The sequence below is a fragment of the Dipteris shenzhenensis genome, chromosome 1 (genome assembly GCF_047967505.1).
Source record: "Dipteris shenzhenensis isolate YYH24624 ecotype China chromosome 1, Dip_SZ_1.0, whole genome shotgun sequence".
NCBI lineage: Eukaryota > Viridiplantae > Streptophyta > Polypodiopsida > Gleicheniales > Dipteridaceae > Dipteris > Dipteris shenzhenensis.
This window is the reverse complement of record NC_141596.1, coordinates 32,915,535-32,942,901: the sequence shown is the minus strand read 5'-3', so window position 1 is coordinate 32,942,901 and position 27,367 is coordinate 32,915,535. Positions and strand designations below refer to the sequence as shown.

The window sequence follows — 27,367 nt, the reverse complement described above, 5'->3', positions numbered from 1 at the left end:
ACAGTATACGTGTGGTTATGTGATAAATGTAAAGTATTATGTGCAAAATGCAAAGTGCTATGTGCAAAATTCAAATTGCTAATTGCTAAATTGAAACTTCTTTGTGCTAAGTGCAAGTTAAAAGTACTATGTGCTAAATGAAAAATGCTATATCCCAAATTCAAATTGCTACCAAATATATGCAAAATGTTATCTGCTAAACACAAACTAATATGAACCCAAGAAAGGGCATGTTTCTTGGTCTTATAATTTTTGGAGAGGAAGCATGCCAACTCTCCCCCCACACGTGTGGTTATGAAAGTATTATGTGCAAAATGCAAAGTGCTATGTGCAAAATGCAAAGAGCTAATTACCATGTGCTATATTCAACCTGCTATATGCTACATTCAAATTGCTATATGCTATATTCAAATTGCTATCAACATAAAGTAGAGGTGTTATAAGTTCTATGTGTGAAATATAAAGTGTTAAATTCATTTTGCTACATGCTATATGATATGTGCTAAATGCAAACTTATATGGACCCAAAGAAAGGGATGTTCCTTGGTCTTATAATTTAAGAGAGAAAGTGTGCTAGTTCCTCCCACACAAACGTATGGTTGTATGCGAAATAAAAATTTATGTGGCACATGGAAAGTCTTATGCGCTAAATTTAAATTCCTCTGTACTAAATTTAAATTCATATGTCTTGAATTCGATTTAAATGAGCCTCAAAAAGTGCACCTTCCTTCGTCTTATAACTTTTGGAAAGAAACTGTGCAAACATTATCCCCACAAGAACGTGTGGTTATGTGCTAAATACAAAATACTATGTGATCTTATAAATTTTGAAGAGGAAGGGTGGGAACTCTCCCTCTATACTAATGTGTCATTATGTGTAAAATGCAAATTGCATATTTGCAAAATTCAAATTTAACAAAATTTACACAATGCTATCCTATTACTCAATGAAGTAATTAGTCATCTTTTATTTTTTTAAACTTTACACAAACCTACCTTCTTAAGTCATTTTATAAATTCAATCATCTTTTTGGACAAATAGAATTGTGCCATAAAATGACAATTTGACCTCTTCTTGAACCACGTGTCAATTTTCTCAATAGCAAATATTAATTAATACTAATTTTTTTGGGAATGAAAAGTAATTCATTGAAGTATATTCTAGCTCAATCCAACTACCTGCCCAAAACTAGCTCGTTCTTTTTCCATGCTTGGCTGGTCCGACATGTTTCACATGTTTTAAGGTGACGTGATTGGACGGTTGAGATTGAATCTCAATCGACCAATGGCCTTGACGGAGATCTAAAGACCTGGTCGTAGTGAAATTACAATGTAGCATGAACTCCCCTATTCACCTACTCTCCTTATGCGTTGCTTTACCCTGGAAGGACACTGTCGAGAAAGGCATGATCGAAGGAGACCAGCTACTACAAATGGTCAAAGAACCAACAGAATTGAAGACAAGTGTGCTTTTGATGGAGGAGAGATGCCATCAAGTACCAAAAGTGGTGAACATGGAGCAACTAAGGCAATTCGACCGAGTTCCTCTTCGTATGAAAGTCTACTGGACCCTAAAGGCGAACTGCTTGACCGACCTTCAACATATTTAAGACATGAAGCTCTTCCTGTGGAGCGACTCAAAATCCATCGTCAATGACCTCCTATTCATGAAGATGGCTATGAGAGGCCATATTTGGTTCCTGAGCGACAAACAATACACCATGATCGACATGGGGACCGACCCCTCGATAGTACCTATGCTGATAGATGGAGACCTGAAGATCTTGTTCTTTCGAGTGAACGTCATGCTATTAAAGGAGTCCTACGTCTTTTGAACACTACTCCAAAACCCAAAGCCTACATGATTGTCCTCCTATATTACAAGTGATGTACAATGATTATGCCCAACCAAGTCAAAGTACACTCGCTGGTTAATAATCAAATCCAAAATATGCATTATGTTTTGGAAAATGGACAAGAAACCTTGACCTAGAAAGCATCGAAGCAAGCACTTGGGCTAGCACATTTTCTACCTAGATTAGGGCTTTTGTACATGGCCAAGACAGCATGAGCTGAGAATAGCAAGGGCCATGTAAAGCAAGCTCTACCTATTTAGCCATGAATTGCATGAATGCCCCAAAGAAACAATTTCCACTGGTTGAGTGCCTAGTATCATAATCACCAGCCCCATATGAATCCATGTGGCATGCATTTGCAAGTAAACCCCCTTAGGAAACATCAATCCATAAGACTTGGCGCCTTGCAACTATCGAAAAACACACTTGCCAGCCTACCAATGATGTGTCCTTGAGCTGCACATAGATCTGCTCAAATGTGACACCGCGTACTGAACATCCAGCTATGTGTTGCACAAGTATATGACGCATCCCACAACTTGACAATAGATAGTGGCATCAAACAGTTCGGTACCATCATGCATAGAAAGCTTCAACCCTGGTTCCATGGGAGTAGAAATGGTCTTGCAATCTTGTAACCTGAACTGCTGCAACAGTCTCTATACATACTTTAACTATGATAGAACAATGCCCTTATTAGCTTGCATAAAACGGATCCCCAATTAATAATGCGACATGCCCATGTTTGACATCTCAAATGTTGACTTCAACTTTAAAATCTGCAAATTTATTTGCATTGGTGCCCATGAACAGCAGATCACCCATGTAAAGAATAATAATCAGCAAAACCGCCCCATCATCACATGTACCTCTGCAGTAAGGTGCATGGTGACAAACTGGCTCATCATTAGTGCAACCAATGTATAAAGTAGATCATAGATAGGAACATTTTCTTGTATGCCGTTGCCAGCCCCAGTCCAAGGACATGTCAGGCACGAAACACTCAGGTCAATCTATGAGCCTTAGTGTTTGAGTCAGTCAATCCCTTTTACCCACTAAAGATCTGAGCAATGCATTAGGTAGGTCAACCTAGGATAGGTTCGATGGTAAAAAGACATCAGAGGAACAGCATGAAAACGAGACAGTAGCCAATTAGACTATTGCCATCTTCTCATTTACCTTGTTTGCCCAAGCAAGGGGCACAGGAGGCCAGAAGCCTAGTGAGAAAGTGCCAATCAAACACCCAAGTTGGCTGACCAGATCTAGCTGACCAGGGGCAGCGATGTCAGCCCATTTAGGGGCTGGCTGAACCCCTACCTGCCAGGCCCCTTCCTATATATAGAACCCTCTTCCCCCCCTTCAGTCTCATTCAGCCTTGGCTGAGTAACCTCTCCTGCAGCTGCGCATCTCCTCCTCCTCTGCTGCCCTGCCCTTGCACCCCTTAGATCTGCTCATATCTCCTCCGTAGCTGCAGAATGGATCAAATCGGACAGATGCCCACGTAGCAGCAGCTTATTCATGACAGCAGTACACAATTCTATTTCAGAGGCTGGATCTGAAACTAGCCTCTAGATGAATAAAGGGCGGTAAATGATTAATAACCAAGAATCAAAATTCAGGCACAAGAATTAATGATGGCATCAATTTAAGAATGATGTTAATTGATAATGCTTCATTGAGACCTGATTCCAGCCACCGAGACTAAAGGCCCAGTCATTGGAATGATGCCACCAGGCTGGCATGCGTGATTAAATGGACAATTGGATTGAGGCTTTGGTACCTTGGAATTTGTAGTATCAAGTCTCTCTGAGTGGCATATGAACATCACTTAGGTGAGACCGAGGCAACCAAGGAGTGATTGTATCAGCTAGCCCACCTGGATGAACTGTGTCCCCCAGTAGCGTGGTCACAGCAAGTGATTCAAAGGAGAAGGAAAGCATGGCATGATAGGCATATTGTGCCTAAACACTTGCAAAAAGGAATGTCGGTGTTGCTCTATACTGCTAAGTTGGGACCCATCAAAACAAATTTCAAACTCGGATGGAATGGACCCTACCGGTTAGCTGAAGTCTTTCCTAATGGGACAGTACAGGTCGAGGATTTAGAAGGAAGAGTATTTTCCGAGTTGTACAATGGGAGCAAGGTAAAGCCTTACCAAGCAGCAAGTGACTCAGAAGAAAGTGGCTCGGAAACAGGTCACTCAGTCCATGGTGGCTTGGTTCAACATTGTATACCAGCGAGTTGTTTGATGACATTAGATGTGGCAAATCACATGCAGAGTTGGTTGGTCACAGTAGTTGGTGAAGATCACATACAGATACAGGGCAGTTCGCAGATTACGAGGCCATTAATTGGGGCTAATGATACCAAAGATAGGGGTGTTTGGCAAAATCATGCAATCATGCAACAGTGACAAGATGTCCACCTTTAGCCGATTTTCATCGTCATCTTCACTCTATTCACAACGATTCCTTCTTCCTCTATTGCACTCTGCAATCCTTCCGGTGCCCTCTGCATTTCCTTTGTTACCCTCTGTGCCTTACTTCTTGTTGGCCTCCACCCCCTATGTAGCTTCACTTCCACCTCTACTGCATCTATTTCTATTTATAGCATCTCCTTCATCATGGAGGAACACCAGCAGTGCACTATCCTGTAGCGACAATGCGGACCAGCATCACGGGTTGCTCATTATGGATTGGGGATCAAAAGCAAGCCTATCAATAACAGGGGGTTGATTAGACTCCAACAAATGAATGATGCTAAGGGGGGATTTCTTCCTTTTTCTGTAGCTAGAAGAAGATAGCAGATGGGAAACTCCCTCAGAATTCCATGGCATCAATTATGTGTACACACACATAACCCGCACGTTCCTCCAATCCTTGAAGCTAACAGGTAAAAAGACTGGCAGTTGCAGAACTTTCAACAAGATTGGTGGTCTGCTAAAACTTCCCAGTTTTACCATGCCCTGATATTCAAAGACAAGTGGCATCAGTCTTTCAACAATTTTTGGAAGGTCAACATATCTGCTGGCAGATGGACTAAGATTCTGCAGCATATCTGGACTGGACAGCAACATAGGGCCAAAAGAGGTATGAATGGGATATGCAGCAGATGCATCAACAATCAGGAGACTGTGAGGCATTCCTCCTAGACTTGCTCTTATTCGGTCAGATGGTGGAGGCAACTGCAGCTCGGTCTGAAGAAGTACCTACGTGTTGATTTGACTAAGAAACAGCTAACCTTTGGCCTGTGGGATCCCCAACGGCCCTCAGGGTTATGCTTTGTACTCAACTCTCTCAAATTTTGGTTTTTATGGTGTATAAGGAACTCTGTAGTGTTTAAATCTAATGGAACCTGGCCTGATGTACTCCCTTGGACTTGTATATGTAGACGAGTAAGACAAGATGTACATTGTGTGCAAGTGGATTTCCATCTCTATGTAGAGATCAGACAGTTTGTACATTATTTGCAGTAATAGATCATCACTTTACAGTCTTTCCAAAGAAATGAAACAAAAGGTAGAGGGAATTCTGTATGTTTACGAAACTAGGTTTTTCCAAACACTGCTGCAACTAATCATTCCATGATCTGCGGGGCGTATTCCAACTGGATTACACTAGGGCCATATGAGTTTGCAGGGCCACGATCTACTTTATAGCTCCATGAACTGACCCGGTAGGAAGAGGGGCCGTTTGCAGATACTTCATCACATCTCCAACCGCTACGGTTCCCATATGTAGATGATGATGTACCATCATAATAAAGGATTTGGACATAAGCGAGCACTCCACTAGAGAACCCCATGCGAAGTCCATTTATGGGCTTGCCCGTCACATCAATGTCGTGCCTCTGTCCCCCTTGAGCGTTACCGGCTAGATGCCCTTCACGGTTCGCATAGATAATTTGCATGGCATCAATAGAGTTCCACTCTCTTATGATCACCTGCACAATCATGAAGAAACAGCTGAGGAGTTTTGCCGTCAAGGATATCGATCACACAATCATGAAGAAACAGCTGAGGTGTTTTGCCATCAAGGATATCGATCACAGTTTTGCCATCGAGGATATCGATTACAGACATCTCGAGACTGGCTTACGTACCTTGGTGATTGGGCTCAAGTTGGGTGAGTAGTCGTCCTGATCTGGACGCGTTCTGAAAATTGGAACTGGGTAGCCCAATCCAAAATTCCGATCCGTCCCGAAAAGATCTTCGGAATATGGACCTCTGAACATCCGACCGAACACCTCCTTGTCATACTTGGGGAAATTCTTATCGTTGTCAGGTAAGTGCTTGTCAAACACGAACGTGGTTGATATGCAGCCGGCCATGTCAGCAGCAGCATCGTTGCATATCCGAGTCTTATGGTCTTCGCAGATTCTCGCAAAAATTGTCGTTGACTCTGTCAGATCCACGGAGAAATGCCTCCTCTCACCTATCCAACACATTTTGCAAAGCATGACTTGTCTGAAGAATTAGGAAAACTGAAGACTAAATCAGACTAATTTTCCAAAATTTTATGAATTGCACAAAGCAGGATATGATCCCAAGTATGCAATGTATCAACTTTAAATTGAAATCCAACTTTCTTGAGCTGCAGTACCTGTGATAGTATCCACAACTGTTGCATGAGACTCGATCCGAAAGAAGGGGGGAATTGCTGTTGGATGCGGTTCAGTCCATGCTTTAATCTCCACCTGGTCTGCCCTCCAGACTTTCCACTTTTTGAAGATATCTGGGAGAAAATCCACAATGTATGTCTTATACATGTCCTCAAGATCCTCCTTCCACTGTTTTGTGTTGTCCTCATGATAGAGTTCCCTGCACGGTGCAGACACCATGAAGCCACATCGTGAATATGTTCATTTATTCTTAAGAATGTAAGGGAATCAAACCTCAGTTAGAATCACAGCCTAAAAGGATTCACAATATGCACAATTTCAGATCTCTGTCACAATTCATTAACACGCAAGACTCCATGCCGACTCACTTGCCAAAGTCCAGTCTCTCCCGCAGGCCTGTGAGATGAAGCAGAGCCAGGGTGATAACGGGAAGGATGAGGTGGATGTTGTTGGTCGACTGTCGAAAGATGACACTCAATTTGTCAGCCTCAGTGATCCAGTTGTTTAGAAAATAAGCCTTCTCATTAGTCTGAGCCTGCAGCACATTAGAACAAGAAAGTTAAGGGCAATCCGAATAAGCTTTTGTCTGATCAACAATGACAAATGCTGGCCGCAGGGAGTTACCGCCTCGTATCTCTCAATGATAATTTTCAGCGCATCGAGCTCAGACTGATGTAGGTTCAGCTCGTAGTCAAGAATCTCCTTCTTGACGAGCTTGATCAAGTCCGCCTTGAGGGCCTGAAAAATGTCGATCTTGTTTACGGGCCAGAAGAAGCCGATGAGAATGCTTACAACAGCACCCACTTCTGGGATTTTGGATGCGATCTTCATAACGGCGTCTCGAATCCGGTTATTCCAGTCACTAGCAACGATATCCACAGCCTGCATCAGGGAGACGGCGCCTTTTTGAGAGTCCATAGCACCCTTCTGTATCTGATCTGCCATAATTTGACATCAGCAAGCCATCCACGAATCAATTCGCCACACCAGGTTACGTACAAATTAGAAGCAGATGATCACACAAACCACGCAACTGTATAAATTATGTGAAAGCAATGCAGTCCACTACATGGAAGAAAGAGCAAGGAGCTGGACTAGAAGAAGCAACCATGCACCTGTGAAAATGAAGAAGAAAAAGTTGTGCAGCACAAGAGCTGCTATGAAAGCCACGAAGTGGAAATCAGCTGCAGATTGCAAGAGCGGAGGCTGTGAATCATTAAGTACTCGCAGGAGTGCCTTGAACTGCAAGCGCTCTGGATTCCATTTCGCTACTGTTCACTACTCAAGTGGTACCGTAAAGGCTATCCTTTCAAAATTTGTGCATGTGCTATACTTATATTGTGGTGCATGCGTGACAGCTAGTTTCACCCAAAAATTTAAAAAAAAGTACGCCATGACAGCTCAGGTGAATGTATCTTAATCGTGTGCTCTCTCTCTCTCTCTCTCCACAACAAACATTAGAATTTAGGATCAACGTACAGTAATGGATCCTTTCGATCCATCTCTGATGGTCCCTACGAAATTGTCCAATTCAAAGCTACCAAACCAACTCTTTCTAAGCTACCAATGGGGCCTTCTCCAAGCCCATAGTGCCACCTTCCTTTGCCACCTCAAACTACATTTCCTTTTCATCCACAACTACATCATGAGATCCTCTTCTCTTTCTATTTCCTCTCCAAGAAGTTCCTCCAAGGTTCCTGGTTCATCGCACTCTTGTCCCTCCTCAAGGTATCATACCACCGATCACTTACGCTCCCCAATCCCCAATCAAGATGCAAAGAACCCTCTGCTTCCCATAATAATTGGCTTCTCCACCTCGATAGATCTAGTCATGATCCAAGCTTGATGATATGCATTTTTATATGGAATTTGGGCTTCCAATATTGGCTTCTCAACATTAGCTGCCTTCTTTGATGTAAGTGTAGCCAAAAAAAAAAGTTTGCTGCAAAAGGTACTTCATATTATATATATAAAGAAAGAAAGAGGGGTAAGGAAGGAAGTTACAAAACAACCTCCAAAGAGGAAGGCTATTGCATGACTACTTTCGGGATATAACGGCCTCTACTGGCTAAAGGCCATGGCTACCATCTTGGCTGCTTCAGATTTGCTTGCATAGCAGATTTCACATACCAGTTGGGAGGATCTTGTCAGGATTGCACGAGAGGAGGGTTATGCGGACCTTCTCGTTCGTATTGAGGAGCCAGCCCCTCAAGCGTGGATGGATGCTGATTTTCAGGAGGTAGAGCTAGTGGCCTGTGTTTTGAGGGAGAGCCATCGAGATGCCTTATTGCATGCAAAGGGTGTAGAGGCGCAAGCGTAGGACTAACGATACGCAAATGCTGAGCAGAGGAGCCGCAGTGAGTTTGAGGCACCGTGCTTGGCCGACTTTCGGTTGTGGTGCAACTGGCAGGTGTTGTTGCATAGGGCACGAGATCATGAGGTACGTTGGGCAACACGTCTATTGCATGAGGATGGGGCAACATGTTCACATCCTGATTCACATGCTTCCACAATAGCAAATCGAGTGTCGACCGGAGAGATGTGCTACTATTATGGATTATGACACCGCTTCATCGAATTCAGAGTGGGGCTCTACATGATCATAGTTGTATGGAGTTTCTTTGTAGACATGTATTGTCTTTAGGCTAAACCCAGAGTAGTTGGGTTAGCACACTTGGCAGTTCATTGTGTACATCTTTTTTAGGCACTTTGGCCATTTTGTGTGCCGATCATTCCATTTTAAAAGATACATGTAGGGATCATTGTTAGAGATACACTTGCAATGTTAAAGACCAATCAATCTTTTGAAATTGCACTGACACATGCATAACATTGAAAAGTAATGAAAGTCAATCAAAATTTTTTCCAAGTCAATGATTTTTAAGGTCATTGTTTGTAGAAATATCAATCTCATTGTCAGACGCGCATTTTTCATTCACATACACACCATGCACATAGAAAACTAGGGCATTTGGCCTTCGAATAAGTTCACATACCAATCTCATTGCCGATGCGTATTTTCCCCTCACGTGCGTACCATGAAAATGGTGGCTTTAGGACATCCTGACCAAACATATGGTGTCGAATGCATGTGACACTTGGCAAGATCATGGGAACCACTTGCCGATGCGTATTGGTCAAGTTTTGTATCCATCAGACAAGTTAACATACCAATGTCGTGGGTCGATGCATATTTTTCCTTCACGTGCATAGCATGCACATGGAAAATTGGGGCTTTAGGCCTTCCCGACCAGACATACGGCCTTCAATGCACATGACACTTGGCAAGATCAAGGGAACCACTTTCCTTAAGGCCCCCGTTAAGTTTTGTACCCATCGAACAAGTTCAAATACCAATGTCACTGGTCGATGCAAATTTCTCCTTCACATGCGTAGCATGCACATGGAAAATTGGGGCTTTAGGCCTTCTCGACCAAACATACGGTCTTGGATGCACATGACACTTGGAAAGATCATGGAAACCACTTTCCTTGAGCCCCCTGTCAAGTTTGGTATCCATCGGACAAGTTTACATACCAATGTCATCGGCCGATGCATATTTTTTCCTTCATGTGCGTACCATGCACATGGAATTTGGGGCTTTAGGCCTTCCCGACCAAACATCTGGTGTCGGATGCCCATGATACTTGGAAAGATCATGGAAACCACTTGACTTTAGGTTCGCATCAAGTTTGGTACCCATCTAACAAGGGACATACACATGTCATCGGCCGATGCATATTTTTTCCTTCACATGCAAACCATGCACATGGAAATTGGGGCTTTAGGCCTTCCCGACTATACATACGGTGTCGTATGCTCATGATACTTGGCAATATCATGGAAACCACTTGCATTAAGGCTCCCATCAATTTTGGTATCCATCGGACAAGTTGACTTACCAATGTCATCAGCCTATGCGCATTTTTCATTCACGTGCGTACCATGCACATGGAAATTGGGGCTTTAGGCCTTCCCGACCAGACATATGGTGTCGGATGCTCGTGATACTTGGCACAATCATGGAAACAACTTTCCTTAAGGCCCCCGTCAAGTTTGGTACCCATGTAACAAGTGGACATACAAATGCCATCGGCCGATGCGTATTTTTTTTCACGTGCATACCAAGCACATGGAAGTTCAGGCTTTAGGACTTCTCGACTGGACATACCGTATCGAATGCTCATGATACTTGGAAAGACCATGGAAACCACTTACCTTAAGGTCCCCATCAAGTTTGGCACCCATCGAACAAGTGGACATACCAATGTCATCGGCCTATTCATATTTTTTATTCACACGCATACCATGCACATGGAAATTGGGGCCTTAGGCCTTCGGCCAATGCATATTTTTCCTTCATGCTGCATACCATGCACATGGTAAATACCACATTTGGCCTTCCTGTTGAGAGGTGCTTTTGGCCGAAGATAACCCCTTAGTATAAGCAATAGACATGTTACTAAGTGAGTCAAATGTCTTCAGAAGAGTACTCAGTATTTAGACAAATAGGGACTATTTTATAGTATTGATGGAGTCCTAATGTAACTGAAATCTATCAGTGTAACTATCAACTGTTATGAGCAAGTTATTTTGTAACTCTCACAGATTTGAGAGGTTAGATAGAGAAGTTTTTGGGAGAACTCTTTTGTATCTCGAGCAGTACTCAGGCTTTTGAGATAGTTTTCCTCTTCTTAGTTGTGAAAGCCAAAAGAACTCTCTCCTTGAGAATTTTGGTATCCCTTTGAAACAGTAGACAGACTGTGTCGATAAACCATTTGTGATCCTTTGAAAGTTTGATGTTGAGCTAGAGATATATGCTCAATCCCTCCTTGAACACCTTCGCAACTGTTTGCGGCTTGTCCATGGTGCTTTGGATTCATGTAGCAGTATTTGTCATCTTGGCACTCCGCAGTGCTTTGGATTTGGTATCGATTGTGGTTGTGTGTGAATCTTTGAATGGCCTTGATGTTGAGTCGTAGTAACAGCTTGGCGGAGTTCTGAGTCATTCGGTGTTGAGGATTGCCAAATCTAATGGGGGTGCTACAACCTCTAACACTTTCGATACTTTGAAGAAGCTGAAACAGAAATGTAAAAACTCAAAGAAGAAGCAATCGAGACATGCAAGTGCGAAATACAGAAATCTTTTGATTCAAAGTTTCTTCAAATTCTAAAGTTCCCATTGGCCTCCTGAAATGGGTTTCAGATGATCCACTAGAGAATGAAGTAGAGAATGGTCTGCGTTAACGCAAACCTAAAATGTCTGGCAATGTCCCCATCAGTCATTTCCCAGTCACAAATAATAGGCGCACATTCTAAAAGGAAAGCGAGAATCTGCGGCTGAGAGAGTGAGGTGGAAAAAGGTATGCATTATCGCATACCTTATTTGGTCTATTCAAGTCCTATAGTTCCCTGTTGGCCTCCTGAAACGAGTTTGTTTGCCAAGCCTGTGTTATCGCAAATAATAGGCGCAAAATTTAAAAGGGAAGCCAGAATCTCCGGCCGAGAGAGTGAGGTCAATAAGGTCACGTTAACACAGACCTTGCAGACGAAGACTCGACGCACATGACACTAGAACAAACAACCCAGAGTCAGTGTTAATGTTGCGCATGCCTGCACAGAAATAACGTTTGAAGATCCAACGTTAGTCAAGCTTCCCACAAGCAAGTGGTGGAAGTGACTGATGACAATGTGGTCGAGCAGAAGATCTTTTGTCTGCTACATAGAGGCCTGCGGCGAGTTGTCTCCTAACAGTAGCATGCAGCAAGATAGCAGCAGGTGTCAAAGCGGTGAGTGTTCCAAGTTCCATGATAGCTTCTTGCACGTCGGTGCTATGCACGAAACTAGTCGAGGAGCTTTCCTTGCTTGGGAAATAGTCAGCCACTCAACTTAAGACCCTTACCAAGTTTGGTACCAATCAGATCACTGCACATATAAATGTCGTTGGTGGCTGATGCATATTTTTCCTTCATGTACATACCATGCACACAAAAAATTGGGCATTTGTCCTTCCTGACCGTACATACAGGGTCTGATGCACTTGATACTTGGCAAGATCATGGAAACCACTCACCTTAAGCCCCATGCCAAGTTTGGCACCAATTAGATAAGAGCACATATCAATGTCATTGACTAATGTGTATTTTTCCTTCACGTACATACGCTTGATATTTTGCAAGATCATGGAAATAACTCAGTTTAAGACCCCTTCTAAGTTGATACCAATCAGATAAGTGCACATATCAATGTCGTTGGATGCGTATTTTTCCTTCACATACGTACCATGCGCACAGAAAATTGGGCATTTGGCCTTTCTGACTACAAATACACGAACTGATGCACTTGATACTTGGAAAGATCATGGAAACCACTCAATTTAAGACCCCTTCCAATTTTTGTACCAATCGTATAAGTGCACATATAAATGTCAATGGTCAATGCGTATTTTTCCTTCACGTGCATACCATGCACATGGAAAATCAAGCATTTGGCCTTCCCGACCGCACATACGAGGTCCGATGCACTTGATACTTGGCGAGATCATGGAAACCAATTGACTTAAGAGTGGTGTCAAGTTTGGTACCATTCAAACAAGTGCACATATCAATGTCATTTGCCGATATGTATTTTTCCTTCACGTACTTACCATGCACACGGAAAATTTGGCTTTTGGCCTTCCCAACCGTACATGCCATGTCCGATTCACTTGATACTTGGCAAGGTCATGGAAACCACTCAACTTAAGACTTTGTGCAACAAATTGGATATACCTCCCAACTTGTTGTAAGAGGTTGGGAGTGCACCCCCAACCTGTTGCTCAACAGGTTGGGGGATATCCAACATGTTGCACAAATCAATAATTTTCTTGATTTGTGCAACAAATTGGATATATTCCCCAACCTATTGCTCAAGCAACAGGTTGGGGGATATATACAACTTGTTCTACAAGTCAAGAATTTTCTTGATTTGTGCAACAGATTGATATAGCCCCCAACCTGTTAATGTATCCAACCTGTTCCACAAGTCAAGAATTTTCTTGATTTGTGTAACAGGTTGGATATATCCCCCAACTTGTTGCTCAATCCAACCTATTGCACAAATCAAGAAAATTCTTGACCAGTATGTGCGGTTGGAAAGGCCAAATGCCCGATTTTCCGTGTGCATGGTACGTACGTGAAGCAAAAATGCATATTAGCCAACGACATCTATATGTGCACTTATCCAATTAGTACCAAACTTGGAAGGGGTATTAAATTGAGTAGTTTCCATGATCTTGCCAAGTATCAAGTGCATCAGACCCCATATTTGCAGTCAGGAAAGCCAAATGCCCGATTTTTCGTGTGCATGGTACGTATGTTAAGGAAAAATACGCATTGGCGAATGACATTGATATGTGAAATTATCCGATTGGTATTAAACTTGGCAAGGGTCTTAAGTTGATTTGTTTTCATGATCTTTCCATGTATCAAGTGCATTGGACCCCATATGTGCAATCAGGAAGGCCAAATGCCTAATTTTCTGTGTGCATGGTGCGTACGTGAACAAAAAATTATGCATCAGCCAATGACATTGCTATGTGCACTTATCCGATTGGTACCAAAATTGGCAAGGGTCTTACATTGGGTGTTTTACATGAGGTTTCCAAGTATAGAGTGGATCAGACCCCATATGTGTGGTTAAAAAAGCAAAATGCCTGATTTTTCATGTGCATGGTAGGTATGTGAAGGAAAAATATGCATCGGGCAACGACATTGATATGTGCACTTATCTGATTGGTACCAAAATGGAAGGGGTATTGAGTTGATTGCTCTCCCTGATCTTGCCAAATCCCTTGCATGCTTGTGGAGACTTTTCTCCCAATGGAAGAGACACAACCTCTCATGATCTCGCATCGGCCTGTCAAGACCTCCATTAAAAACTATTTGAATTGCAATCTAGTTTGCTCCTACCTCATCTACCATGAAACCGTGGAAATCTTCTGCAACTGGGTGGTGCTATCCTCCTCCTCCATCTCGCACATAGCAATTGTCATCAACTCTTGAGCACTGCAAATGTGAAAATAGTGACGAATGGTCCACAACTACAAACACAATCATGGGAACAACAGTATCAAATACCTTACTTGGGATCATACACATGGCAAGCCATGGTAACCCATCCAACAACCTTGTGGGTGTGATCAAATTGGCACCAAGCTTTGTTGAGATCACCAGAACTAGTTCGTCACATCCTATTGACCAATTCCAATCATGAGCTAGGCCCCTTCATAGACATCTTGAAGACAAAACATCTATTGTTTGGGCCTCCCTGGCCAGGGAAATGACTCTCGTGAAAGAATGGAAAGGTGGAGTGTCTCTTCAAGGACAAGATTGCATCATAACCATCTCCACGAGGACGGTGGTCTTCTTAACATATGAAACTATACGTTTGAACCTAAGAGACAAATCAATACTAATTTTAAAATACAGTTATCAGGAAGGCCAATAAAACTTTTGTTTTGGTCCAGAATGTTACTTGTGATTCTCAACAAGTGGACCCAACTCGTCCAACAAGTTGGTGAGCTCAAACTCTCCAATTGTCTTTAGTGTGCTTCCAGAATTGGGTTCTATCAGGGACGACATCACCAGCTCTCTCGCAATGCTCATTTGGATTTTGCATGGCCTAGGATTTCTGTCCACTGAAACAACATTTGACACCAGCTGTTGCACTTTCTATATCATTTGTCGAGATGTGCCAAGTTGCACGTTGTGTCGGTGTTCCCCCACATGCACTAGCAATTGAGTCATGGAATCATTGTTTGGCATGACATAATATACGATACAACTGCAAGCATCGATGCAGTAAACTGGCTTGCGATAGTAGTCGCATGAGATAGTGTTTGGCATGTCCACCCGAAGTCCCGCGGCAACTTTCTTTTCCGCGCACCCTTTGAAGAATGTGGTGTTTGTTCTCTTATTGTTGCGATGATAAGGACGATGATAAGGACATGTGTTGCTCCGACACTCAAGCAAGCCAACACAGTAACTTACCTTGACTATGCAATCAATGGACATATTGGTTGTCACTGCTCGTGTCCATATATGTCCATCAAACTTTTGCTCCATATATCCCATTCATCTTGCTGCATTCCCCCAAAGTGGGAGGCAACTCAAAAACGACATTGCCATCGTACTACCTAGGGATTTCTGCAATGTGGACGTTATTATTGAGGTTCCTTATTCTTTTCTTTAGGCCATTGGCACCCTTGCTGCTAAATATTAAGGGCAACACACTCTTTGGGGTTTTGGTGGTGTGTTCACTTGTCTCCTCATCCGAATCATGTACATGGATTGATCAATAGCTGTTGTCCCCCTCACGAAGGAGCACACAGTCATCGTCACAAGCCGAAGGCTACGGACAATGTTCCACGTTCACCATCGAAGCGTCGGTGGTATCTGGTACATCCACATTCTCGAGGGATTCAACATCAACTATGTCATCCGAAGCACCGATGAACATGTGTACAATCTTATAAAAACTCACGAGAGAGGACTCCACCATGAATTGCTCGTTGCCATCGATGTCCCAATGCGACAGAACACGCATTTCCACCTCCATTTCTCCGATGGAGATGATTGCGTTCAGCTTCTCAAATGAGACCACATATGGAATAACATTCCAAAAGAAAATGCTATTGCAGGAACTACTCTTGTAGATTGGACAGACCACTCAATCACATAGATATACATATAGCTAGTAAAGAGAGAGAAAACTATAATTCAATAGTAGGGCCGTAGTGTTTTTTCCACCTTGTTTTCCTTATTCCCCCCTCCCCCACCCCCCCTCCCTTCCCCCAAAAAAAAGAAAACACAAACACACATGAAGCACACCACTGGTGGCCTATGTTAATAGGCAGTAAGTATGCTCCCCCTAAGAGGAATCGACACATGAGTAGCCGTTCAGTTGGATGTACACCCAAACCACTTTAGCGGTCACTGCTCCACCTAGGCTATAATTTTAGTATCCATGTGTTTAGAAACCCACTAGTCATCTCATGGTTTGTGAGTGATGGATGGTTCCCCCATCCCTTACCTGAACATGTGAGGAAGTATGCTCATAGAAAAATTAGGGGCATGCCCCTACCTTCCGTCAAGGTTTACAAGGAGGCCAAGGGATGGAGATAGGCTACTATGGAGGTATTAGAAACCTCACATCCTGGAAATATGGATCAAACATTGGGAATTGGCATAGAATGACAGTTGCCCCTGCAAATTCCAAGTAAGCATTGGATTTGAGATAGATTAATAATGATGTGAATGTCATTTTTTTTTTTTTGGGGTAAAAAAGGTGTTTATATCATATATTGATCAAAAGACATACAATCATGTCCAAAAGTATAGTCTTAATAGCAGTATGACATGCATGCATATGTGTGTGTGTGTGTGTGTGTGTGCACGTGCACGTGAGCATGCACACACGTGTGTGTGTGTGTGTGTGTGTGTGAGAGAGAGAGAGAGAGAGAGAGAGTTTATTAAAGTCTGCTAAAGACTTATGGGTCTATGAGGTTGATAGAAGACAAGAATGGAGCTACTAAACGAGCATCCTAACCCATTAGAGAAAACTATGTAGACATACTCAGTGATATCACCGTACATGTCCACCATAGTCATATACACAAAGAGAGAGAGAGAGGCCCAGGGAGGGGGGGTTCACAAAATTAGGAAAAGGGTGTCAAAGAAAGTCGAGGAAAGTGGTTTTGTAGAGATGCTCGTAATTGATTATCCTTCTTCTTTATGTATGAACCTTCAATGGAGTAAGAAACATGTAGAATGTGCCTTAATTAACAAATACTAATGCTAGACCATAAGAAACATGGTGGTAATCTATCGAAAGTTGATTTTGTTGTTGTTGTCCTCGTGGATGATTTAAAATACTTGCATTCGATTGAGAAGTAGTGGTTGATTTGTTTTGAATTGAAATTGGAATGTCTTTATGACTTGGACATGATTTTGTATCCATGACTATTAACATAACTAGTAAAATATTTTTGCATCCATGGCTAGTAACATCCATGAAATTGGGATGTCTCTAGGACTTGGACATGATTTTACATCCGTACTAGTAACATGACTAAAGTGTTAGCATATGGGACTTCTAAAGCTTGACACATATGAGTGTGTCACCATGAAAGTACAATGTACAATCTAGAGGTTGGCTAATAAACATTTCTCAAGAAATAAAACCAGGTAGTATAAAAATATTTGATGTACCCAATAGTGAGTCACTAGCTTTAACTATCATACACTTTGTCAGAGTTAATGAGATTATTGTTGGGTCATTTTGGAGCTAAGTAGTGTGAATAGGGTTCTAGTTGGTGGGCTAGTGGTGTTCTACATAAGATTTTATTGTGAAAGGGGTTTTCAGCCTTGTGAGCTAGAAGGGTCAAGTGACCTATGGGATTAGATATGATTTGGTGTGATGTCAGTGAGATTCTCTTCACTGACATCATCTATGATGCATAGTGTGTGGAAGATAAGCCACCCTCTTCCTATAAAAGAGGTATCATGTACTTGCATGCATGAATCATATTAGTATAGCTGCCTCATTTCTATTGACATCACTTTGACTCCCTCACACACTCTCTCCCTATCATTGCTGCATTTCTCTCTCATGATGTGATTCTCAACATTTTATCAGAGCATGGGTGATGATCCAGGTGGACTCCGCACCACCATTTTGAAGGAGAGTTGTGCAAGCCATTGGCGATTCTTCTTGTGTTGTCATGGATGATTGTTTTGCTACTAGTCATATCGATCTACACCACTTAGGTCCCATGTTCTACTCCTCTCAGCCCAACACTTGCGGCTCTAGACCTACTCAGCCAAACTCATAATTTGGATTGCTAAAAAAGCATGTGACATTTTGCTCCAATACACCGTTGCCTATTCAATATCTACCCAACACCTGATTCTACATGATTTTGGATGCCATATTATTGTAACTCCTACCATCACCATTTTTAAGGAAGTTCTTGGTCTTGCCCTTAGCCATGACTAATTGGTTGTTTTTACCAATTTTAGAGGTTCCATTCATTTTGATTTTTGAATCACTGCTTGGTTTGAGTATCTCTTTGATTATTTCCTCAACAAAGGCATTGTTTCTTGCATCTTTCTACCTTGGATGATTGTATGCAGTTGCACTCCCATTATTAGATTTGCTAGCTCCATTGCTTGTTGGGTTTACTATCCAACATTGGTTGCTATTGTTGCTTGCTGCCCTAACAAGATGCCTTTGGTACATCATGGGAGTTTGTATTTCCTCCTCTGTCACTGATCTGCACCAAGGCATGGATCATCTTTTCTAGCTGGTAGTCTTTGTCTAAAGATGAGTCTAATGCCATGATCAAGGAACTTTCCATTCTTTGATCTAGTCACACCTCTTGTTTTAACTTTGGGAGGAGGAGATGGCAATACACACTTTCACTACCTATAGTTCAAGGTCTAGCCCAAAAACTTTTATTTATGGCTTTTGCTTGTAGTTGAGGTGGTTCTTTTGAGTATCCATTCTTTTCAACTTTAAATTGTGTTTTTTTTTGAATTTTTGCAAAAAATTTATCACATCAAATCTCTTACATACCCAAAAATTAGGGAAATTTATTAGTTTGGGAAATTTACAAATTTGGGTGAAATTGGCCATAATTGAAGCTTCCAAAAGCAAATTGAAGCTGGTATAGCCCACAAATTATGGTCTTTTTTGCAATTTGACTTTTTCAAGTTGACATTGAAGACTCTAAACCCATAGTTTTGGGAGTCTTGGGTTGAATAGCCTACACAGTTGCTCCACTAGGCTACATCGACATTATGTTTTGAGGCATTCTTGGCAAGTGCTTCACCAACAACATTGAAGAGCAAGAGCATGCACACATGTGCAATGGATGTGTAGGGGCCAACTACCAATTCCTTGCTTTTGCTTTTCATAAAATGAATGATCCCCCCCCCCCCCCCCAGGTAGTCCCCCTAAAATGATTGTTCTTCAACAACTATGGCACATTTATGATGCAAAATGTGTCATATGCTAAGAGTTTGAAGGTATACTTGGCAAATAAAAGAGGTCTTGGTAGCATAACTCTTCACATAGATGAAGTCTATTACATGACCTTGTAAAGAATATATGCAAAGCATCTCTTATTCCTTTGGTGTTCTTAATCAATTTATGCAAAATCCCAAAAAGATTCATTTTCTTACAACTAAATGAGTCCTTAGATACTTGAAAGGTACATGGGATAATGATTTAAAATATGACAAGTTAACAAATCTAAAATTTCAAGGTTATAATAATTCTAATTGGGTAGGAAGTATAGATGATAAAAGATGTACAATTGGATATAATATCAATCTTGGATTAGCAAAGTTACCTTGGCAAAACAAGAAACAACCCATAGTGGCCTTTTCATCATCAAAGTGGAATATTAAAAATCTAGTTCAAAATGCATCTTTTAGAAATTAAAATTCTTCTGAAGAACCGACCATGATCTATTCCAACAATATGAGCAGCATTCAACTTGAGAGGAATGCAATCTTTCATGCTAGAACAAAGCATAGTGAAGTACATTATTGCTTCATTAGAGACAAAATCATCAATAAGAATTTTCCATTGTCTAACACAAGAACAAGTCCTAGATATCCACTTTCCCTTGAGAAGTTTTTAGACTTTTGACAAAAAATCCAAAAAATTTTCGTGATGCACCTTCTACTTATATAGTGAAACTTAAGAGGGAGTGTTGATAATAGAGTAAAATACACCATATACTAAGGTCTAGAGAGGAGCCTAAAAGGGGACATGGGAAAACCTTGACCTTAACCCTAACGGGTAAGGTGTATATATTTTCATTTTCCTTAATTTGAAATCTAGTGCTTACTTAACCCATTGTGGTTGTGCACTCTTCTCTCCATTCTCCACTTTAACATCTTTTTATTTTCATCACTTTAATATGAACTCAACCCATGCAAAATAAGCAATAGAAAGGTTCTCACATCAAAATGTTCACCATTGAGTTTCTCATCAAAGTTGGCACATGGAATGAATTATATATATATATATATATATAATGTGATATTCAATTTAATAATTGTTGAGAATCACAAGGTGAGAGAGAAATGTAGCAATATAGGGAGAGAGTGTGTGTGAGGATACAAGAATGAGGCAATAGTGCTAATGTGATTCATACATTGCAAGTATATGGTACCTCTTTCATGGGATGAGGGTGCCTTATCTTTCACACACTATACATGATTGATGATGTTAGTGAAGAGAAGATCACTAAGATCACAGATGATTTACATCACACCAAATCATATCTAATCCTAAAGTTCACTTGACACTTCAAGCTCACATAAGACTTAAACCCATTTCACACTAGAACACAACTAATACACCACTAGAATAGCAACTAGAACATCTTATTCATACTACTTTGCTCCAAAACAGCACAATAACCCCCTTGCCCCCCTCCCCCCCCCGTCCAACACCATGTTTTATAGCTAAGTCAATGTCTTGATTCAATGCAAATTTTACGAGGAGTAGCAACATCCTCCCCTAAAATATAGCTACCATGTCAACATCTTTTTATGGACCCTCTATTTGTATGTGAACCCTTGAAGTTAGGAGGAGAAGATAGTATTCAAAAGAGAAGCAACTGCATTTTAAAGTCTAGGACTGTTATTATGGATACTCTTGTGAGACGAATCTTTTGACAAAACTATCTTGCCTTTATGCTCATCAAAATTTCAATCTATTAAATATAAATAGGAATTATATTAGAAAACGTACATAAAAATGAGTTTGATTGAGCACATAAATAATACAAACTTTAATGAATTTTTTCATTTCAGATTATTCTAGTACTTGAGCATGTGCAAAATAGGATGTCAATACATCCAATCAGCTGAATACACTTCTTATCTACTCTAATCTTTCATCAAATGCAAAGGATGGGGTTACTTCCTCCAAAAAAGCAACATAAACAAAAAAAATCAATATTATGTTCCTTAGAAATCCCAGCAAGTACTCTTCATATTATAAAACAAGTGCTATATAAAAATTCACAACAAGTATTGTTCATATTATAAACAATTGTTGAGTATAATTCTAATAAATCCAAGCAAGTACTTAATTATGAAACTATCTCGTAAGTCTACATAAATCTGCTGAAAATTGCCAGATACATCTGCTGAAAATTTCCAGATACATATATTTTCATAATGTATCCAGGTAAGATTATTAATATAGTAGCATTAAAACCACACTCTTTCTAAATACTAGCTTTAGTATTTATATTGCAACTTAATGCAACCAAATGCTGCCCCATTTTACCGAGTCCCTAGCAAACATGCTCATCTCATTTAAATGGTTGTTATACACATGATATTCAACTGTGGAGAGGCACCCGTTATCAACACATGTAAGAAAAGGAGAAATGTTACAAGAACTACTGTAAGAAAAAGGTTATAACAATTGAATCAAAACCACGCTCCTCTTAGATACCCAGGCTTGTATTTATACTATAAGTTAATGCACTCAAAAGCCACCACAATTTACGGAGTCCCCGACAAACATGCTCATCTCATTTAAATGGATATCATACAAATGATATTTAGCTATGCACAGGCACCCTTTATAAATTTTCACTAAGAAATGTAGAATAAGGCTAGATGAATATACATATTTTGCAAATTTTGAACTACAGCTATAGAATATAAGAAGAAGGGTTACAAGAACTACTGCAAGAAGTAAGCTTACAAGAAATGTTGCAAAAATACAATGCTCAAAGCACAAAAGTCTTTAACCAATCTATTCTAAATAAGCATCAAAGTGGAGGTGCAATAAGTGCGTGTAAGAAATAAGAGATTCAATGACTTCCTAATGAGAAGGTAAACAACCTTTCATCTAATAAGACACAACATCAAACTTTGCAAGGAAACAATCCCATCAAGCTCATACAACCACAATCTATCAAAGCACAATGCTTACGAATCCCTACTGTTTGAACCCTATGTTTGCAAAATTAGGAAACAAGATGAATACACATTCATAGGGTCCGCCCAAAGGTTGAAGACAAAAAAGCTATGGAGGGCAAACGAAATAGCTAGAATTGTGACTTTGGAATGTGGTGGGCAAGATGAATAGCGAATCTAGAGGAGAGGGAAAAGTGGGCGTTATGAAAGTGCATGGTTGAAACTGCGCATGGATTGGTATTGAATGCAGAAGGTGTAGGGCCAACAGGAGCAGCGGAGATATGTACACATGGCCGAATGCAAAGCTTTGACAAAACAAAGATTTAGAAATTCCCTAATTTTCTCTTTCTGAGCTAAACGATTACTAAAGCTGGGTTCACACCACCCGCCTACCATCGTGGAAAAGGTGGTGGGAAAGGTGTTGTTAGCACTTCCTTCCACGCAGCGCTCTAGGTACACTTTTGTTAAAAAGTTTCCCACACACTTTGTTGCCACGTGGCCCCCCTTCTATTCTGGTTCTTTCTCTCTCACACACTCACTCACACACACTTTCTTTTTCTCACACACTCACTCACACACACTTTCTATTTTGGTTCTTTCTCTCTCACACACACACACTCACTCACACTTTGTTGCCACGTGGCCCCCCTTCTATTTTGGTTCTTTCTCTCTCACACACTCACACACACACTTTCTTTTTTTAAGAACTCTCTCTCTCTCTCTCTCTCACACACACACACACACACACACACACACACACACACACACACGGAGTTTGCAAATCATTCAAACTTTCCTATACACAGGCTTCCATCACAAGTGTTGCAAATTAATCATTTATTCATCTTGACAATTGTTTTCCTTTGAGAGAACCAATTTGAAGGCAGTGCTCATAAGTACTTGTACTCACTTGTTCTAATTGGCCCAATATAGAAGGAGAGGGGCTTTGACACTCACATAAAAGATTTGTGCTCGGCCCCGCCAACTCCATGGCCAACTCTTTCAACTGCTACATGATTGGCCCTTTCCATCGTCTCCAACTCGTCTATTGGTGACATAGATTAGCACGATAAAAGCGACATGCGCCGACCGTAATGCTCTAATTCTATTTCCTTCTCCATGGGTGGGAGGGTGGAGTGAAAGGGGACAAGGGACGGCCATGCTCCAATTCTATTTATTACTGGTCCATGGGATGGAAGAGTAGGAGAGGGGAGATGGGAAAGGTCTTGTGGTGATGTTGAGGAGTATATGAGAGAAGCATTCTTAATTTGCGAGAAATTTTGTATTTTGAAATGTGAGCTGTAGCAGGAGTAGCCCTTAGCATTTGGCTATGGCTGCCCGTTCTTGGCTTCGGCTTCTGCGCCCTCCCTCGGCTCGTTTCTGCACTTCCACCGACGTAGCTTCTCCCTTATCTACCCAACAAATGGCACCACCCAATGCTCCTCCTGGTAACTCTGCCTTCTTTCACAGATTCCAAAATCCCTTTTTTCTCGCATTTGTTCCCTCCTCACATGCCTCCGGTCGCTTCTTTTACTGCTCAGAAGTCGGAGTGGCTGATTTCCTTAAGAGCATCGGCGAGGGCGTCGAGGCCCACGTTGACAAAATTGTAAAGGAAGTGCCTTTGTTGGATCAGCTGCTTCTCATCAGAAGAATGAAACTCAAGAAGATCGGAGTACCATGCAAACATGTAATCTTTTTGAAGCTTAGAGCAGTTTATTTTCTTCTGGACAATTTAAGCTCTCATTGTTCTTCACAATGGCGGGTCATGGGATTCTGTAGTCCGCGGCCGTCGCTGATTTGGAAGAATAACATACTCAGGGACTGGACGTTGTGTTTGCTATGCTCAACACCGAAACTTTTCCTGGCCCTTTATCTTTAAGCCTTTAAAAGCGTCGACCCCACTTGCGTTCGGGTTGTGAATGCGCACAGGGATCGTTTTATGAACTGATTTGAACTGAACTAGATTGTTTAAATATCCTGAGAGCAGCGTCGCACTACACCAAAGCTACTTCTTATATTAGTCAAGTCAGCGGAGTAAACTAGGGATTGTTGGGTCTTGAAAGGAGAGCGGGTGGGAGAGCATATAACTTCAACCCCATTTGCTCATTAAATTTGATGCGAAGTCTGCAATCAGGCTTTCTCCCGTCTCTCCCATATCATCATTGTCCATCATGATGATATTCTAGAAGCAAAACACATAAATATAGACATGGAGCTGCAACAGATGGCTAGGCATGGTATGGCATTTATGAGGCGACATGCATTAGATCTCCTGCTACTATGCCTGATGCGTGCCCATGTCTTCTTCTACTGGGAGAGACGATGGGAGCATGTATACGTTCAACCCCATTGGTTAATTAAATTTGGTGTGAAGTCTGCAATCAGGCTTTCTCCCTTCTCTCTCACATCATCATTGTCCATCCCCCCCCCCCCCCCTCTCTCTCTCTCTCTCTCTATCTTTCTTTCTTTCTTTCTTTCTTTCTTTCTCTTGCTTTCTCGCTCATTAGTCACGTATGACTATGTTAAGCAGAGCCTAGAATAGTCTTTGGAAAGATTTGGGGATGTATGCATGTCTTCGTCTGCAGTAGTACTTTGCTAATTGATAGTTGGCCTTTTGCCTTTTACATTGTCTTTGCATTTGTATCTCTGCTCTATGTAGCCTGATTTGATCATTAGTCGTCTCAGTATTGCTTGAGTCCATATGTCTTGATCAGTTGTTTGTTACTGTCAATATCTGTATTTCATTGGCATTCTTGAGAATGCTGATTGCCTAGGATAGTCTTTGGAAAGATTTGGGGATGTATGCATGTCTTTGTCTGCATGCTAATTGATCTAGTTGGCCTTTTGCCTTTTACATTGTATTTGCCTTTGTATCTCTGCTCTATGTTGCCTGATTCGATCATTAGTTGTCTCATTATTGCTTGAGTTCCAAATGTCTTGATCAGTGTCGAGTTTGTTACTGTTCTGTATTTCATTGGCATTCTTGAGAATGCCGATGGCACATTGAGCTGTTGCATGGTTCACCATAAAATGACAGTTTTATATTTCCAAGATCTGACTGATTTAAAAAGCTTGCTATTGCATGATAGTTGTCACAGTTGCAGAACTGTGGACATAAATGGGCAGTCGTGCTTTCATATTGGAGATTGATGACATATTTACTATGCCATGCTTTTCCATCTTCTTGCAAGTACGTGTCTGCATCTTCCTCTGCTGTTGTATGATCATTGTCGAAGTTCACATATGCATCCAAGGAAATATCAAACATATAAATTTGACTGGTAAGGATGATATTCTAGAAGCAAAACACATAAATATAGACATGGAACTGCAGCAGATGGCTGCCTTTTGTAGAGAAGGCATGGTATGGCATTTATGATGCCACATGCATTAGATTTCCTGCTACTATACCTGATGCGTGCCCATGTCTTCTTGTATTAGGAGAGCTGATGGAAGCGTTTATAAGTACAACCCCATTCGTTTCATAAAAATTGATGTGAAGTCTGCAATCAGGCTTTCTCCGGCGTAGTTGACTACCTCATGGGATCCCCTGCCCTCACCTCTCATATCACTGATTTCTCCATTTCAGTACCCCTCTGGGGGCAGATCACTGTTACCTCTTTTGCAGTATATCCATTCCTGGTCTCACAACACAGCCCACCACACCACCCAATCACCCCACTTATCACAATATTCACTTTGAGTGTAGTCTCTCTTTCAAATACTCTACATGACTTTACACACTACTTACCTATATTGACTTTATATTGCTCCTAGAGGATTGAGCTACTCTAATCACCCACTCGCTTCACGAGGCTACCCTTCATGCCTTCACATATACCACTCATTCCAACCGTCCTTCACTTCTTGGCTTTGTACCTTGCAATAGCTGATATGATTATGAATGCAAGGCTCTTCACTGCCAATGCATATTTGAGACCAAGCATAACCTTTCAAAGTGAGTCAGAGACATGTGTGAATATCAGCGTCTTGTCTGTAGGAAGAAGCAAGCTTTCGTCTGTCAGAATGAGGAAGAGTCAACAAACATTTTGTTTAGCAACAACTCCAAAGACTTTTGGTAAAAGTTCCTCGAGCGGCGAGCTTTGTCCCCTCTCACAGACACCCAGACATGGTACTCCTATGTATGCACATTGTATGACATTCCCCACTAGCCATCCCTTTACATCTCACACTTACCTTGTCCTACCTCTTGCACTCTTTTCATAGCTAGTGGTGTCAAGCACACAACCCTGAAGCTTCTTAATGGTTTAGCGAAAGATCATGAGCACTTATGCATTGAATTTATTGCATATAGAATGGACCTGATCTCAGCAAAGCTTTTTAGTGAAGTGGTTTGCTTAGGCTTTTCTCACACTTAAGACTCTTTACTCACTCCCATTCACAAGACAAGGGACCCCATGAGCTCGGAAACTACAGAACCACTATGATTGGGCATGTCATGTCCATGATTTATGCATCAGTCCCAATACAGAGGTTATCTAATTTGTAGAGATGCAAGGCTTAGGGATAGGTTGGATTTCGGCGTGATCATAGGACTCTAGATCACATACCCACACTCAGGGGTGTCATTGAGGAGGCTAGGGCATGAAGACAGGTGGTATATTGGTGCTTTATAGACTTTCGCAAAGCTTTTAATACAATGTAGAGAGCCCCCTTATTAGACACTTGCAGGATTCGGGTTATGATTAGGAGATCGCTTGGGCCGTTATGGCACTCTACGAGAGGGTTTCAGACAAGGTCTGTACCGACACAGTTTTGAGTCAAACAAGGTTGTTTGTTGTTACCTACCTTGTTTGTCCTTTACATTGATGAGCTTGAGACTTTCAAGGAGGCAATAGGGGGGACTGGTTGCTCTCTCATTGGCACTTTGAATCAAAT

The 27,367-nt window shown here is 41.4% G+C and overlaps 2 protein-coding genes across 3 annotated transcripts in view; one reads left to right on the top strand and one right to left on the bottom strand.

The window, feature by feature from the left end:
• Window positions 1-5,275: 5,275 nt before the first annotated feature.
• On the bottom strand, window positions 5,276-7,787 carry LOC147905723 (uncharacterized). 2 transcript variants are annotated; one of them, XM_087381424.1, is made up of 6 exons: window positions 7,592-7,787; window positions 7,101-7,414; window positions 6,845-7,011; window positions 6,458-6,675; window positions 5,958-6,289; window positions 5,276-5,798 (listed from the first exon to the last, which is right to left on the bottom strand). In XM_087381424.1, the coding sequence occupies exons 2-6, from the start codon at window positions 7,392-7,394 to the stop codon at window positions 5,433-5,435; spliced, it is 1,377 nt and encodes a 458-aa protein (XP_087237550.1). In that variant the 5' UTR covers window positions 7,395-7,414; window positions 7,592-7,787; the 3' UTR covers window positions 5,276-5,432. The 2 variants fall into 2 exon arrangements, with proteins under 2 accessions (XP_087237550.1, XP_087237559.1); XM_087381433.1 differs by having other exon boundaries at window positions 7,101-7,409.
• Window positions 7,788-23,694: 15,907 nt separating this feature from the next.
• The window catches only part of LOC147905722 (uncharacterized), a 35,718-nt gene continuing 32,045 nt past the window's right edge, over window positions 23,695-27,367 (top strand). Inside the window, exons 1-2 of the mRNA XM_087381412.1 lie at window positions 23,695-23,916; window positions 24,010-24,155. Of these exons, the coding sequence (XP_087237538.1) occupies window positions 23,799-23,916; window positions 24,010-24,155 (264 nt within the window). The 5' untranslated portion in view covers window positions 23,695-23,798. The remainder of the gene's footprint in view (window positions 23,917-24,009; window positions 24,156-27,367) is intronic.

Bases quoted from the DNA above. Each gene is read 5' to 3' on its own strand.
- LOC147905723 (XM_087381424.1), bottom strand. From the start codon at position 7,394: ATGGACTCTCAAAAAGGCGCCGTCTCCCTGATGCAGGCTGTGGATATC. The intron at 7,012-7,100 runs GTAACTCCCTGC...AATGTGCTGCAG, and splicing joins TCATTGAGAGATACGAGGCG to GCTCAGACTAATGAGAAGGC. The intron at 6,290-6,457 runs GTACTGCAGCTC...TGTGTTGGATAG, and splicing joins AGTTGTGGATACTATCACAG to GTGAGAGGAGGCATTTCTCC.